The sequence below is a fragment of the Python bivittatus genome, unplaced genomic scaffold (assembly GCF_059951505.1).
Source record: "Python bivittatus isolate LINGU-HERP-01145 unplaced genomic scaffold, Pbiv_v1 ctg000020_np1212, whole genome shotgun sequence".
Classification (NCBI taxonomy): Eukaryota; Metazoa; Chordata; class Lepidosauria; order Squamata; family Pythonidae; genus Python; species Python bivittatus.
In genome coordinates this window covers 101,654,595-101,669,320 of record NW_028277030.1, presented here as the reverse complement: position 1 = coordinate 101,669,320, position 14,726 = coordinate 101,654,595, and the positions used below count along the sequence as shown (strand labels likewise).

Genomic DNA, 14,726 nt, shown 5'->3' with positions numbered 1-14,726 from the left:
TAGTTTACAACACTGATAGCAAACTTTCCCCCTCCCAGTCAGAAACGGAGAGATGCCAAAGTCTCAACAACAATTCAGGCCAGAGGCAACAGATGCCTGGCTGAAAAGCCTAGAAAATACCAACCAGAAACCAAGGCAGCTGTATACTGTATGCATGAAATATTATTCCAGGGAAACAACTTTGCATAATCAATCAGAGATTCTTGAAAAGCATCAAAGAATTTAAATACATTGTCCTAAATGTCAGATGAAGGAAAATCAACCTCGATTCTAGCTTTATTAAAGTTTTGAGTGGGTTGACTCAGGTGTGTATGTGTGCATGTGTGCGGTAAATATCTGCTATGAAGAACTATAGGTCCTCTGAAATATGTGCTCAGTCCAGGAATCTGTAATTAATTCTCAAACAAAACTCAAAAGAATACATCACATAAAAATCCACTTTTGAACTCCCAAACAGCATTCTTTTCAAGTTCTTAATTTAGGAGATTACTGGTTGTTGCTATTAGAAAATTGTCAATCAGAAATCTCGTTGTTTAGCCTACTTTCCATCCATCCAATTTGTAGTTGAGACCATGAGTTCTAGTCCCACCTTAGGCCAGCTGGATGACCTTGAGCCAGTCACTCTCTCTCAGCCCCAGAAAGTAGCCAATGGCAAACCACTTCCAAAATCTTGCCAAGAAAACTGCAGGGACTTATCCAGGCAGTGGATAGGAGTCAACACTGACTCCAAGACACAAACACATCCACATATCTTGTATATAAATTGAGAACCAAAGAACCATTACCATTACCAGATACAATGGTAATGATAACTCAAGGCTATTCAATTTATTATACACTTTGTCTAAATCGACACAGGTTCAACACTTCCTTTTTAATAATATTTCTCAATGATCTGCTTAAGAGCAAAATCTAGTCTGCATAGCCACTGCCCAGCATAAATCCACACTGACACTTCCCTGATTTTGTTCCTTGTCACCTTTCTACCCTTTTAATCAGGAGTCTGGTAGCACCTTTTCCCACTAACAAATTTCACTAAAAGGCATAAGCTTTCATGAGCTGAATTTCACTTCATCAGTTGCATACAGTTAGATAGATAGATACCCTTAGATTTACTCTTGCTATCTTTCCCTTTGCACAGGGAAAAAGTAACAGTATTCTTCACGCCCTAAGCACATATGCAGTTTTCACATATTAAACAAGCTGCCCAGCGACTCCATAGGCAAGCCACATCCTTATTTTAATATTTCTTTAGTTACTCCATCTATACCTACAGTCTTATAATTCAGAATGTTGTCCATTCCCAAACTCATTAATGGTTCTTCTGCATTTACAATTCATTAGAACTTAACATGCACCGATCACTAATCTAAAGATGCTTATTTTCATACACAACCACAACAACCTCAATCAATTGAAATACATTTTAGCTTTTAGCTTCACAATGAAATCTATACCTTCTCTTTCCTGCATGTATTTACCAACTTCACTCCACAAGACAAAGCACATTTATTCAGATCTATTTTATCCTTCTCTCTCTTCCCTGACATACAACATACAGTAATTTCTTTTTTAATTTCATTTGTTAATTTATGCTCTTTATCGTTGATTCCTTTTACATTTCAAGTCACGCTCTTCTATAAGGCATGGTCATCATGCAATGGGCTCACATGTGGGCCTACCTCTGCCACCCCTTGTGGTTTTGATCAACTAAAGCAGTGTTTCTCAATCTTGTCAACTTTAAGTTGGGGGGACTTCAACTCCCAGAATTCCCCAGCCAGTTAAAGTCCCCCCATCTTAAAGTTGACAAGGTTGAGAAACACTGAACTAAAGCATTCATATAACACTTTTTTGTAAAATATAGAAGATGTATATATTATGTTACCAGCCTTTGTTATACCCATGCCACATACAGCATTCTTGCTAACAGTAAGGACATTACTGGTAAGTTGTGATAAATTCTGGTAGTCCACTTTTACCTCAAGCACGTTCACACTATTTCAAGTAAGCTAGGGTCTCTAGTCTAGATACTATCTTGCAAGCCAACGTACTGTTGCTCACAATTTATCAACTGGGAGGCATATGCAGTGCATTGACAAATACTCAAGATACTGCACACAGTCACATACATTCAGCATAAGCCATATGAAAAATAATCTCAACCAAATTTGAAGTCCCACCCCAGTTTCAGTAGCCACTACATGAACGATGGCAAACTCAATCATATCTTTCCTCTCCAAACTCAAACTATTCCTGCATGCCCCAAAATCGCAGTTTTATTCACTCTCTAGACCCTATTTATTAGTACAGCTGTCTCCACTATTAACCAGAGGGAAGGATAAACCTTTGGCCATTGTAAACTAAACAGAAACACCTGTGTCTCTCATTGTTCAGTGTGTGTGTGGTGTGTATGTGTGTTTGTGTATGTGCATATAGCTGTCTCTTTCCCCCAAAATACCAACTCCTGAAAATAAAACTAACTCCCATGCCCTCCCATAGCCCCACATGGCTTTGAAAGACAAGAACAGGCGGAGCAGCAAATATTTCACTTCATCTTATTTGAAAAGAAAAGGAGAGTAAGCGAGGAGAGAGGGAGAGAGAATTCTTGTGGCATTCCAAAGGTCCCAGGACACTTATTCCACATGCCTGAGCTGAGCCCCGAGTGACTTGGGAGTCTTAAAAAGAGCATGGATTTCTAGGCAGCTACCCAAATTCAACACAGACACTATTCTATCTGCATTTTTTAATGACCAAAGAGAAATAGGGGTGGCGGAGATTAGGAGGTGGGAGCAGTTGCAAAGTTGGATGAAAACAAATGTGCTATGCAAAAGGTAGTCTGGATACTCCTCTAGAAGGAAGGGCTACATTGATTTGTAACTTGAAGAGGGTGATTGTGCTCATACATGATTATGCAATGAATAAGTTGTTCGGAACATTGCATGTCTCTGTAAGTATTCTAGCCTGAGGGCTGTCTCAAACTTTTCCGCACACTTTTCACTAACGCCAGTCCTCCCCCCACCCACCCCCACTCCATCCATCTCTGTGGAAGCTGCAAAGCTAAAAGCTTCCTTCCACAGAGGCTTGCTCCAAAACATGCTATACACCAACTCCAGCAGACTGTGGGTCTATATAAATGCCATGGCATTTGCCTGTGTTTGGATAAACACATGATAAAATTTTAAATGTTAACACTTCCACATGCAATGTGGAAAGAATGTTTTTGCTAGAGTTTGACGTGGGGGAAGAAGGAACATTTAAATAGGGTTGACTGAAGAATACATTTTGAAATGTCAGTGTGCTCTCTTTGCTAAAATGTTTAAATGACAAAGTTGCAATATTAGAAACTTTTGTGGCAGGTTTGGAAACTCAGTTTTGTAATGAAATGTAATTACAAAATTCTTTATCTTCAAAACTTATAGGCCTTACTATCAAAACCTATCTTAAGATGCTGGATATAAATACACACACACATACACACACACACAGAGAATTCTAGAGAAGTATCAGTTTTGCACCTAAAAGAAGAGTCTTGTGACATAACTACTTTAGCATAATCTTCAACATTCCAATCTTCTCCTACATTTCAGTCAATAGCAAGATAAACAAAAATAGTGCTCTTGAACCTTACCTCGGTCAGTTTGGCCCAGTTGAAGGATTTCAGTGGATGAGATGGCTGTGGGATTGACTTTTTCTTTAGACTAACCTCACTGTTGCTAAAAGTGGTGGTGGAAGAAACTGGAGGCATACTGACATTGAAGAATGGAGGTGCTCCAGGTGGGGGTGGAGGTCCACCTGGAGGTGGTGGTGGAGCTGGAGGAGGACAGCTGGAGAAAGGAAGAGGTGGTGGAGGTGGTGGCAAAATCTCTGATGATCGTAGAGAAGAGGACAAAGCAAATGGTCCACCAGGTGGTAGTTGAGGAGGGAGTGGGAATGTACTATTGTTCCCTTGCTGAAACAAAAAATGTTTTGGAGCAATCAGTAAAGAAATATTAGTTTTTAACAGAGTACCAAAAATATAATAGCCCTCACCAAACATCCTAAAAGTCCGTATTAAAGATTACCTCAGGGCGATAAGGGTGGCAAAATGTCAATATTTATCCACCCTTTTTGCAACTACTGATAGCCGTCCCTTTTTAGGGCAATCCAGTCCCTGCCAGGTAGGGATGGGAGGAGTATTTTGGATATTTTGTGGATAAACATGCTCTGATTCACACTGAGTTGGATTCCAGATGGGCAGGTCCAGCCAAAATGCTAGGAGCAGAGTCTGGTGACATGATCTGGGATGAGTTTGAGTCAGGGATACTTCTTGTTGTTTTAAACTTTATTGTCATTGTACCTCATACAACACATCCTTCACATTCTATTCACCACTGCACAACCCCTGATGTTACATTAATATTGCACTATACAGTAGAGTTCAATATAGTTGCAGCTCTGGGATAAAAGCTATTTTTCAGCCTATGTGTCCCTGTTTTTATTATCCTGTACCATCTGCCAGATGGTAATAGTTCAAAAAAAGAATGTCCAGGGTGAGATGGATCCTTAAGAATGTTTTGAGCCTTCTTAAGGCAGTGGGAACTATAAAGTTCTTCCAAAGAGGGGAGAAGGCAACCAATGATCTTCTGGGCAGTGGTGGCAACCCTCTGGAGCGCTTTCCTATCTGCCACTGTGCAGTTAGCAAACCATACACAGGTGCAGTAGGTTAAAATGCTCTCAATGGTACAGCGGTAGAAGGTCACCAGCAGTTTTTCATTCAGTTGGTGTTTCCTGAGAAGTCTCAGGTAGTATAATTTCTGCTGGGCCCTCTTAAACAATGCTGCAATATGAGGGCCCCAGGTCAGGTCCTCCTTTATGGTAACACCCAGAAACTTAAAACTGGCCACCCGCTCCACTTGGTCTCCATTGATAACCAGGGTCTGGACATCTAATCTATTCCTTCTATAGTCCATTATAAGCTCCTTGGTCTTACTGATATTAAGGGCCAAATTATTGTCTCCGCACCACGAAAGCAGCCAGTCCACCTCATCCCGGTAGGCAGACTCATCCCCCTCGGAGATAAACCCCACCACTGTTGTATCATCTGCAAATTTAATAATAATATTGCTGAAGTGAGTGGGGATGCAGTCATATGTGTAAAGAGTGTAAAGCAGAGGTTCTCAAACTACAGCCCACAGGCTGGATACGGCCCGCCAGAGTCATTTATCCAGCCCGCCCGCCTGATTGGCCACCGCTGCTGTCTGTCAGAAACGGAAGTGTCGGGGCTGTGTCGGGAGCTGCAGGTGATGCACGAGGAGGGAGATCGCAGAGCCAGAGTATTCTACATGACAGGTATGCCGGGTCCGGCGGCTCTCCTCCTCTCATGTTTTTTTCAAACTATAGTCCGGCCCCCCAACATTCTGAGGGTCTGTGAACTGGCCCCGTTTAAAAAGTTTGAGGACCCCTGGTGTAAAGTAAGGGACTCAACACGCAGCCCTGTGGTGAGCCAGTGTTGAGAGTAAGAGCTGAGGAGATATAGTTGCCTAATCTAACTCTCTGGGAGTGGCCAGATAGGAAGTCCAAAATCCAAGAACAGATTGAATATGAAAGCCCAAGATCCATAAGTTTAGACACTAGTCTATGTGGAAGCATTGTGTTGAATGCAGAACTAAAGTCTACAAAAAGCATCCTCACATAGGTACCCTGCTGTTCCAGATTCGTCAGAGCAGTGTGGAGAGTGATGGCTATAGCGTCCTCTGGGGATCTGTTAGTTCTATATGCAAACTGATGTTTATCAAATGTATATGGAAGGCAGGAAATGATGTGCCTACAAACCAATTTTTTAAAGCACTTCATGATGATAGAAGTGAGTGCCACTGGTCTGTAGTCGCTGAGGTTGTTGATAGGGAACTTCTTTGGCAGCGGAACGATAATGGAAGCCTTCAGACAGGATGGAATAGTGGACTGGGATAAAGACCGATTAAAGATCTTGGTAAAAACCCCATACTTGAGGAAGTCCTCAGGCTTTTCTGCACTGTTAGTTCAGCCACCTGTTTGCTGGACACACGTCCTTACTGGCTCATTAAGGTGTTCAGGGAGGTAACACCCCAGAGTCCATGTAGTGGTGTCAGCAGCCTTGAATGAAGCTATGGTCCACACCCTTCTCTAAAGACTTTCCCTGGACCCAACTATTTTAGATGACTATTGTTCTGTCTTCAACCTTCACTGTTTAGGGAAGGTTGTTGAGAAGGTGGTCAGGCTGCAGCTTCAGAGGATGTTCGAAGAAATGGATTATTTAGACCTGCTCCATTTGGGGTTCAGACCAGAATTCAGTACAGAGACAGCCTTGGTCATGCTTGTTGATGACCTGCGGCAATGCTGGGATTGGGGTGGTGAATTGATACTGCTGACAGTATCCTTCTAGACTGACTCCAGGGGCTGGGAATTGGGGGGACTGTATTATGCTGGTTCTCTTCCTTCCTTCACAGATTTCAATTGGTGTTAGGGGGAGAGGTTGCTCTCTTGACCCCTCCTTTATGGGGTGCCACAGGGCTTGACGCTCTCTCCCCTTTTGTTTCACATCAACATTATATCATCGGATGAGGACATCCACTGGTTTGGAGTCTGGTATTATCAGTATGCTGATGATACTTAATTACAGTATATCTTTCAACCCCAGACCAGCCAAGTGAGGCTGTCAAAGCCTGTCCCAGTGCCTGGAGGCTGTGCAGGCCTGGATGAGTAGAAAGCAACTCAAGCTCAATCCTAAAAGGACCAAGTGGCTGTCTCTGATGGGATTTTCTGGGGATTTTCCATCTTTACTCTTGGATGGGGTTGCATTTTCTCATTCAGGAATGGTGCATGACCTGGGGGGGTGCATTTCTTGGACTCAAAGCTCCTGCTTGAAAATCAGGTAGCAGCTGTGGCTCAGAGGGCCTTTCCACAGCTCCATCTGTTGTGTCAGTTGTGCTGCCCCCTGGATTGGGCAGCCCTCCAGACAGCCACTCATGTCCTTGTCACCTCATGGCTTGACTATTGCAATGTACTCTACATGGGGCTACCCTTAAAGACCACTCAGAAGCTCCAACCATTCCAGAATACAGTGGCATGAACAGTGAGGGGTTTGTGTCAGCCTCCCAAGTAGACCAGACAGGAAATACAACAAGATGAGCTAATTCTATTTATTGTAAGGCTACATTAACAGAATCTTGCAAGTCTGAAAGTACAGATCTCCTGCCATCTCCTTTTACAGGCTGATAAGTTAGGGTGGATCCTTTCTGAGTTTCTTTCTGTGCCCGTTATTCAGTGCAGGCTCCTCCCCCTTTTATCTGATCATTCCCTAGGCAGCATCTCTTCCCCTCACCACTCAACGTCATTCCCACATACCATTACATCTTGCCACAACATATTCGTGTGACAACTCTGCTTTGCAAACTGCACTGGTTTGCCAGTGTGCTGCTGGATGCGATTCAAGGTGCTGGTTATCACCTTTTCAAAGCACTTCATGATGATAGGAGTGCCACTGGTCTGTAGTCGCTGAGGTTGTTGATAGGGAACTTCTTTGGCAGTGGAGCGATAATGGAAGCATAAATGGTATAGGGTCCAGTTATCTGAGCAAGCGCTTATCTCCCATGGTTTCTGCTCATCTGGTACAATCTGACCAAGTGAGCATACTCCAGGTCCCCTCACAGTAACATTGTTCAAGACTTAGATAGTGCACCTTCTCTGTAGTGGCACTTGCCCTCTGGAATGAGGTCCCCCCGAGATCTGGATGACTCCCACTCTTTTAATGAAAACAGTTTCATTAAAACATTCTGGAAAGCCTTGAAAACCTGGCTGTTCTCCAAGCCATTGGAGCAGGGTGGATTGGAACCCCTGGGTTGAGATGTTGTCTGGACTGATATGTTCTCTGGATTGGAATATTGTAACTATCTTCCAATTCTTTTTGGATTAATTTTTCTATTTACTTATTGTTTTTTCTATTGTTCTTTATTTTATAAGCCACCCAGAGTCAGTTGGAGCCAGACAGCATTAAAATTGAATAAATAAAAACAAATATAATATAATATTATGCCATGTGGAAAATGTGACTGCCATAATGAACTTCAGTGTATTTTAGTATCACTACTTTTGTCTTTACTTGCCACTAAAATAGTCTGGAGATAAGGAGGAGATAAGTATAATCATCTTTCAGCCAATAGACTGAAAATATTGTAGACACTTTCTACTAATTAAAACATTATGATATACTATGATGCACTCATCCCTAGAGAATGAAATAAAATGGAAGCAATGAAAAAGAATGAACTGAAAACACTGGCTGTATAAGCATTGATTCCATATACTTTGCCTTCTCCACAGAAAACTTCAAGCCCTATATTTCTGTTTAGGGACTACGGAAAGAGAAGAAAAAGGCCCATATCCTACCGAAAATTCATTCAGCTGAGTGATGAGGTCACTCATTTGATCCCGAGTTTGGCGAAGCTCCAGAGATTCTCTTTGCAGCTTGTCCTTCATTTTATTCAGTGTCTTCATCATTTCATCTTTCTCTTGGGTCTTTATGTCACATTCCCTTTCTTTCTTCTCTAGCCTGCTCATCAGTTCAACATGTTCTACAAACAGTAGAGGGAAAACTAAATGATCTCAAAATAAATCCAGAGAACCTAAACTATAAAGTGGCAGGAGGAGAAAAGAGTTTCATTAAAATTATGGATGGCGGATTAATATAGATATATAAAAAAACCTTTATAGACTGAAAATCAGCAAGTTTATTTTAAATGAGAGAGGCACTTGAAATAGGAAGAGCATACTAATGCTCAAAGACAATCAGCTGCTCTTTACCATCCATAAATTGGAAACAGAAGACTACACGTTCCCTGAGCGTTGTCTTTTTCTACACTTCCTGAAGATACATGCCTAAATTCCATTTCTTCAGCTCTGAAATGACCACATACCTTTCCGGAATTTCTCTGCTTGATCTCGCCATTGTTTCACTTCATTTTCATTTACCAACCTGAATGGAGATAAAGGCAGATCACCCGAAATCCATTCCAAAGAATTTAAATACGAATATTGCTAGAATAGGAACATGTCTAATAACATAATAAGCTTTCTAATAAGATTCTTGTTACTGCTGTTAGCCTTTTAGGTGAAATTAACCTTCTGTTGCAAAATGCTACTGATAATGCAAATTTTACTGGACAAAATGTAGACATTGTTTTGACTAATTTTATCTCTATATAGATGAAACATTATATACGAAAGGGTCCTTATCTTAAACATATTGCATTAATAAGAACTAGTGCCAGTTTTCATACTTCTTACATCTTAATGATGTTCTTGACATTAAAGTTTTCCAAAGGAGATACATCTGGATCATCCCCTCGTTCATCCTGAAGAACAATTTGCTGCAGTATCCTGTCTAAAAGTTGCCACTGATGAAAAGTTCCTCCATTTCTTTTATCTGCAATTACAACCAGTAAGAAAAATTAGGGCTCTAGTCACAGGATACTGAAAGCAATTTCTTTGATTATGAATGAACACATCTGAAAATATATTTACAGGTAGTCCTTGTTTAGCAACCACAATTGGGACTAGCAACTTGGTCATTAAGTGAAGTGGTCAGTAAGTGAAACAGGAACTGTGCTTATGATCTTACGTCAGCATTCCTTTGCTTTACAGACCTGCAAAAGTCGTAAATGCGAGGATTGGTTGCAAAGTTACATTTTCCTCACTGTTGTAACTGCAAATGGTTGCTAAATGAGGCAGTTGCTAAATGAGGCAGTTGCTAAATGAGGACTATCTGTATAGATAAATCCTAAATTCTTCCACTTTCTTAATTTTTGGGTTTTTTTTTTAAACCTATCACTGTGATGTGACCATCACAATCAACAGTGTGGTTCAAGATTTGGAACTGGACTTGAGAGAAACCTAGGATTTGTCCTCACTTGATTATAAACTCATCAAGTGACTTTGGATCAGTCATTCTTTTGCACCTTAACCTTATCTCATAGGATTGTTCTGAAGATAAATGACTGGAAAACTTGATTTTCCCAGAGGAAATGTAAAATAAAAAATAATACTTAAATATAAATAAAAGACTTTCTACTTTTTACCTGCTATGCCTTTTTTTATGACTTCCAAAGGAAATTTTACAGAAAGATATTCAAGTTATCCCAAAGCATGAGTATCAATGTGGCCAATAAGTCCCACTTTACAGAAAGTGGGCTTTTACATACCCAAGGAATTTAACTGAAAAGTTGAAAGAAGGGAAACAACAGGGAAAGAATCTCAGACATGAAACACAAAGCCTGCTAACCATTCCCTCTTGTGTAAGTCCTTTTTAAAATTAAAAATAAACTATTGCACACTTCTCTTCTTAGCCCCAGGATTATGGATCACAGGCTTGAATATTTGGAATAGTCCCTCAGTGACCAAATAAGATCAAGTAACACCTTCAAGTTGCCATTTTCACTGTGCCTTAAAGCAATTTTTGATATCCATCCAATCTACCTTCACCTGAACTCTGGCAAGGCTAGCATATCTCCCACCCACCCCCAACTATTTTTGTGAGCAGTTTAGTTAGGTGTGCTTTGGCATCTTTGTGGTTTAACTGTTAATTAATTGTTAATTAAACTACAGAGAAATTGTTAATTAAACCACAGAGATGCTGTTACACTTGCAGCCTCTGCTTGCCAATATCATTATGCATTTTCAATTTCAGATTGAAAACAATCTGGAGAGATTTATATTAAGTTAGGGAAGATGTTTTGATTCCTTGTAGATGTTTTGAAATTCATCATCTCATGCCGTTGATTATCCTAGCTTAGGCTGATAGCTGAAGTCCAAAGCGTGAGATCTAGCACCAGATTCCTTACTTCTGACGTAGCAGTGGACAGCTAGATGGAAGGATTACTCCATAGAGGAAAAGCAGCACAGAAGGAAACAGCTAAGTAGCCCTTTTTTACAACATCTGCAAATTCAACTTTTACTACAGGTGCTAAGCCCAATATCACTATTCCTACAGCTGGGCCACCATGGATTCTATCCATACAGCTGTGCTTTGGGTGAGTGTACATACTACAGGATAAAATACCCCTAGCATGCAGAACTCCCAATATGAAGGCATCTAACACAATCGGCTAAATATGTAACTGTTCAGCCTTCAGACACACAAACATGGGAGGTAAAAGAGTGGAGCTAGTAGACCCAGAATAAACAGCCCCACTCTGCATTTGTGTTCAATATGAAAGCCCAAGCTTTGAAGGGAGCTGCAAAAGGTCAGTAACCATATGTTTGCTCTTAGCACCTTCAGTTAAATATGATCCTACAGAAATCAATGGCTAGCTTTTAATGAAAACAAATTATATGTGGTCGTTGCTAGATTATTAAATAGTTTAATAGTCCCAAATTTGTACAATATGCTTCAGAGAAATCGCTAATTTGATTTTCCAATTAGGGCCTGAGAACCTTTTACTTATCAGTTCCCATGAGGTGCCAATAAAATGAAGTATTTTCTATGAATTTCCCATAGTATAACAAGAGTGTTCATCTGGCCAGTATTTTGTTTTTCATTATGATTCTGTGTTAATTAAAGGTGGAACCTGTATCCCAGACCCTGAACACAAACGTTCTTTCTTGTTTCTTAAAAAAGAAAAAGAAAAAGAAAATCTAATAATTTAATCAAGATGGACTTTATTTCCAGATGGACTTCATCCAACTTTTCTCCTTTTATTGCTTGTTAAGCAAGAAGTGGCTGCTTCATGTTTGGGGGATCTTAAGTGGAAACAGGAAAACATGCTGTGGGAAAGCCAGCTGTCTGCAGGCAAGAACTCTGTAGTGAGCCTTCCTTTTAGTTGTATGGAACTATTCATATTTGTGCCTTCCTTTTAGTTGTATGGAAATGGTGAGTCTCAGAGGTAACTCATACTGTATGGTCAGAGTATATGGGCAATCAGCTTCCCAGAAGATCAAAATTACTTTCCAATGCTGAAAAAGAGCAACAGTCATATCTTTCTTTCCTTTTTTGGATACAGCTGGAAGGTACTAGTATCTACTTTCAAGCCACTAATCAACTTGTATCTGAAACATTTTCTTCTAGATCTCTGAAATAAGAGATTGTGGGTTCTATCCATAGGACCTGAGAAGGGAGAATCATATTACATCAGTATGCACAGTTACTGCATACTAAAGATAGGATATGTTGATTTATTATAAAACCTTTTATTATGATTAATTTTGCATACATTTCATTGTGTAAGCTTAAGTGTCTTTCTATCTAAAATGCACACCAAAGCACCCACTATGATTGTTTTGGCAATAATGAGATATCAGAATGCCTTGCATCCAGCCCTAATGATCAGGAAAAGGAAATGTAAAAGACAAGATTATTTTATTGAAGGAATATTCTTCACCCATATTTTAATAAGTTGGTCTATTTTTCCAGGTCTGAAAATGCTGCTTATTGTTCCATTATATTATAAAAACCAATTATTTTTTCTACTTAGACAAAAGACAAACTTCACCCAAGGAAGTCTAAAGATTTTGGTTGCTCTTATGGCATGATAATAAAAAACTGGAGGACAATTCTGAGCAGACTATGGGAATGTGGATTTTCCCCTTGTTTATGTATCTCTATTTAAATTACATATAATTCTCCCAAGGCTCACAGATTCTACCAAACCTGCTTTTGGGAAAGAAAACTAATACACAGCAGTTAATACCAGAATAGTTTTGTAATATATTAATTTACATTCCTTTCCCCAAAGCACTATATTTGGGGAACCTTGCTAAAAATATATCCCTCCGCTCTCTTCGGACCTAAGTCTCCACTACACCTAGCTTTCCCACTCTTCTCCCTCTCTTACAGGGACAGCTAAAGAAGATACAGTGTCTGCTTTTTTGTGTCTTAACTAATATCCAAATCATTAAAGAAATTTAATGAAGCTTCAGGTTTAGATTCAGCTTTTGCCATTTCAGAGAAGCTCTGCTATATTTGAATATCTCTTGAATCTGTGCAGATCAGCTTCATTTTAGGATTTAGACAAACCTGAAATATATTCTTATGACAAGGAACTGGAGAGCTGCTAGCTTAAGAAAGAAAAAAAAAAAAGCAAGCCACACTCCAGCTAATCTTCTTCTTACATATCACAGAATTTTTCCTTTAGTTGTGAGAAGAAATAATATACTCACAAGGCATTTGTAAGCAGTGCTGGAGTACAGACAGTAAATATGGGTAAGCATCTGTGTGCTTCAACCTCTTCTTGATCAACTCAAACATCTGCGAGGCGCTCTTTGTGTCAATATGTACCTACAGCAGAATAAAGAGAATGACAAGAAAGGCAAATAAAAATTAATAATAAAAGCATTATATGAGACATATTTAGACAAAATAGCCAAATCATACAACACCTAAACTTCAGAGTGTAAAAAGGTGAACAAAGGTAGGTGAAATTACAGTCAGGTCCAGAAATATTGGGACATCGACACAATTCTAACATCTTTGGCTCTATACACCACCACAATGGATTTGGAATGAAACAAACACAATGTGCGTTAACTACAGACTGTCAGCTTTAATTTGAGGGTATGTACATCCAACTCAGGTGAACGGTGTAGGAATTACAACAGTTTGCATATGTGCCCTCCTCTTGTTAAGGGACCAAAAGTAATGGGACAGAATAATAATCATAAATCAAACTTTCCCTTTTTAATACTTGGTTGCAAATCTGTTGCAGTCAATCACAGCCTGAAGCCTGGAACGCATAGACATCACCAGACGCTGGGTTTCATCCCTGGTGATGCTCTGCCAGGCCTCTACTGCAACTGTCTTCAGTTCCTGCTTGTTCTTGGGGCATTTTCCCTTCAGTTTTGTCTTCAGCAAGTGAAATGCATGCTCAATGGGATTCAGGTCAGGTGATTGACTTGGCCATTGCATAACATTCCACTTCTGTCCCTTCAAAAACTCTTTGGTTGCTTTTGCAGTATGCTTTGGGTCATTGTCCATCTGTACTGTGAAGCGCCGTCCAATGAGTTCTGCAGCATTTGGCTGAATGTGAGCAGATAATATTGCCCGAAACACTGCAGAATTCATCCTGCTGCTTTTGTCAGCAGTCACATCATCAATAAATACAAGAGAACCAGTTCCATTGGCAGCCATACATGCCCATGCCATGACACTACCACCACCATGCTTCACTGATGAGGTGATATGCTTAGGATCATGAGCAGTTCCTTTCCTTCTCCATACTCTTCTCTTCCCATCACTCTGGTACAAATTGATCTTGGTCTCATCTGTCCATAGGATGTTGTTCCAGAACTGTGAAGGCTTTTTTAGATGTTGTTTGGCAAACTCTAATCTGGCCTTCCTGTTTTTGAGGCTCACCAGTGGTTTACATCTTGTGGTGAACCCTCTGTATTCACTCTATATTCACTCTGTATTCACAAAATTCTTTTGATTGTTGACTTTGACACACATACACCTATCTCCTGGAGAGTGTTCTTGATCTGGCCAACTGTTGTGAAGGGTGTTTTCTTCACCAGGGAAAGGATTCTTCGGTCATCCACCACAGTTGTTTTCCGTTGTCTCCCGGGTCTTTTGGTGTTGCTGAGCTCACCGGTGCGTTCCTTCTTTTTGAGAATGTTCCAAACAGTTGTTTTGGCCATGCCTAATGTTCTTGCTATCTCTCTGATGGGTTTGTTTTGTTTCTTCAGCCTAATGATGGCTTGCTTCACTGATAGTGACAGCTCTT

At 40.2% G+C, this 14,726-nt stretch overlaps 1 protein-coding gene across 8 annotated transcripts in view; it reads right to left on the bottom strand.

Annotated features, from left to right (window-relative positions):
* The window catches only part of DAAM2 (dishevelled associated activator of morphogenesis 2), a 232,472-nt gene that overhangs the window by 52,995 nt on the left and 164,751 nt on the right, over positions 1–14,726 (bottom strand). For all 8 annotated transcript variants that reach the window (XM_088145491.1, XM_088145498.1, XM_088145510.1 and 5 more), the window contains 5 exons: positions 13,168–13,285; positions 9,301–9,439; positions 8,931–8,989; positions 8,404–8,588; positions 3,629–3,949 (listed from right to left, as the gene is read on the bottom strand). In XM_088145491.1, the coding sequence (XP_088001617.1) occupies positions 3,629–3,949; positions 8,404–8,588; positions 8,931–8,989; positions 9,301–9,439; positions 13,168–13,285 (822 nt within the window). The remainder of the gene's footprint in view (positions 1–3,628; positions 3,950–8,403; positions 8,589–8,930; positions 8,990–9,300; positions 9,440–13,167; positions 13,286–14,726) is intronic.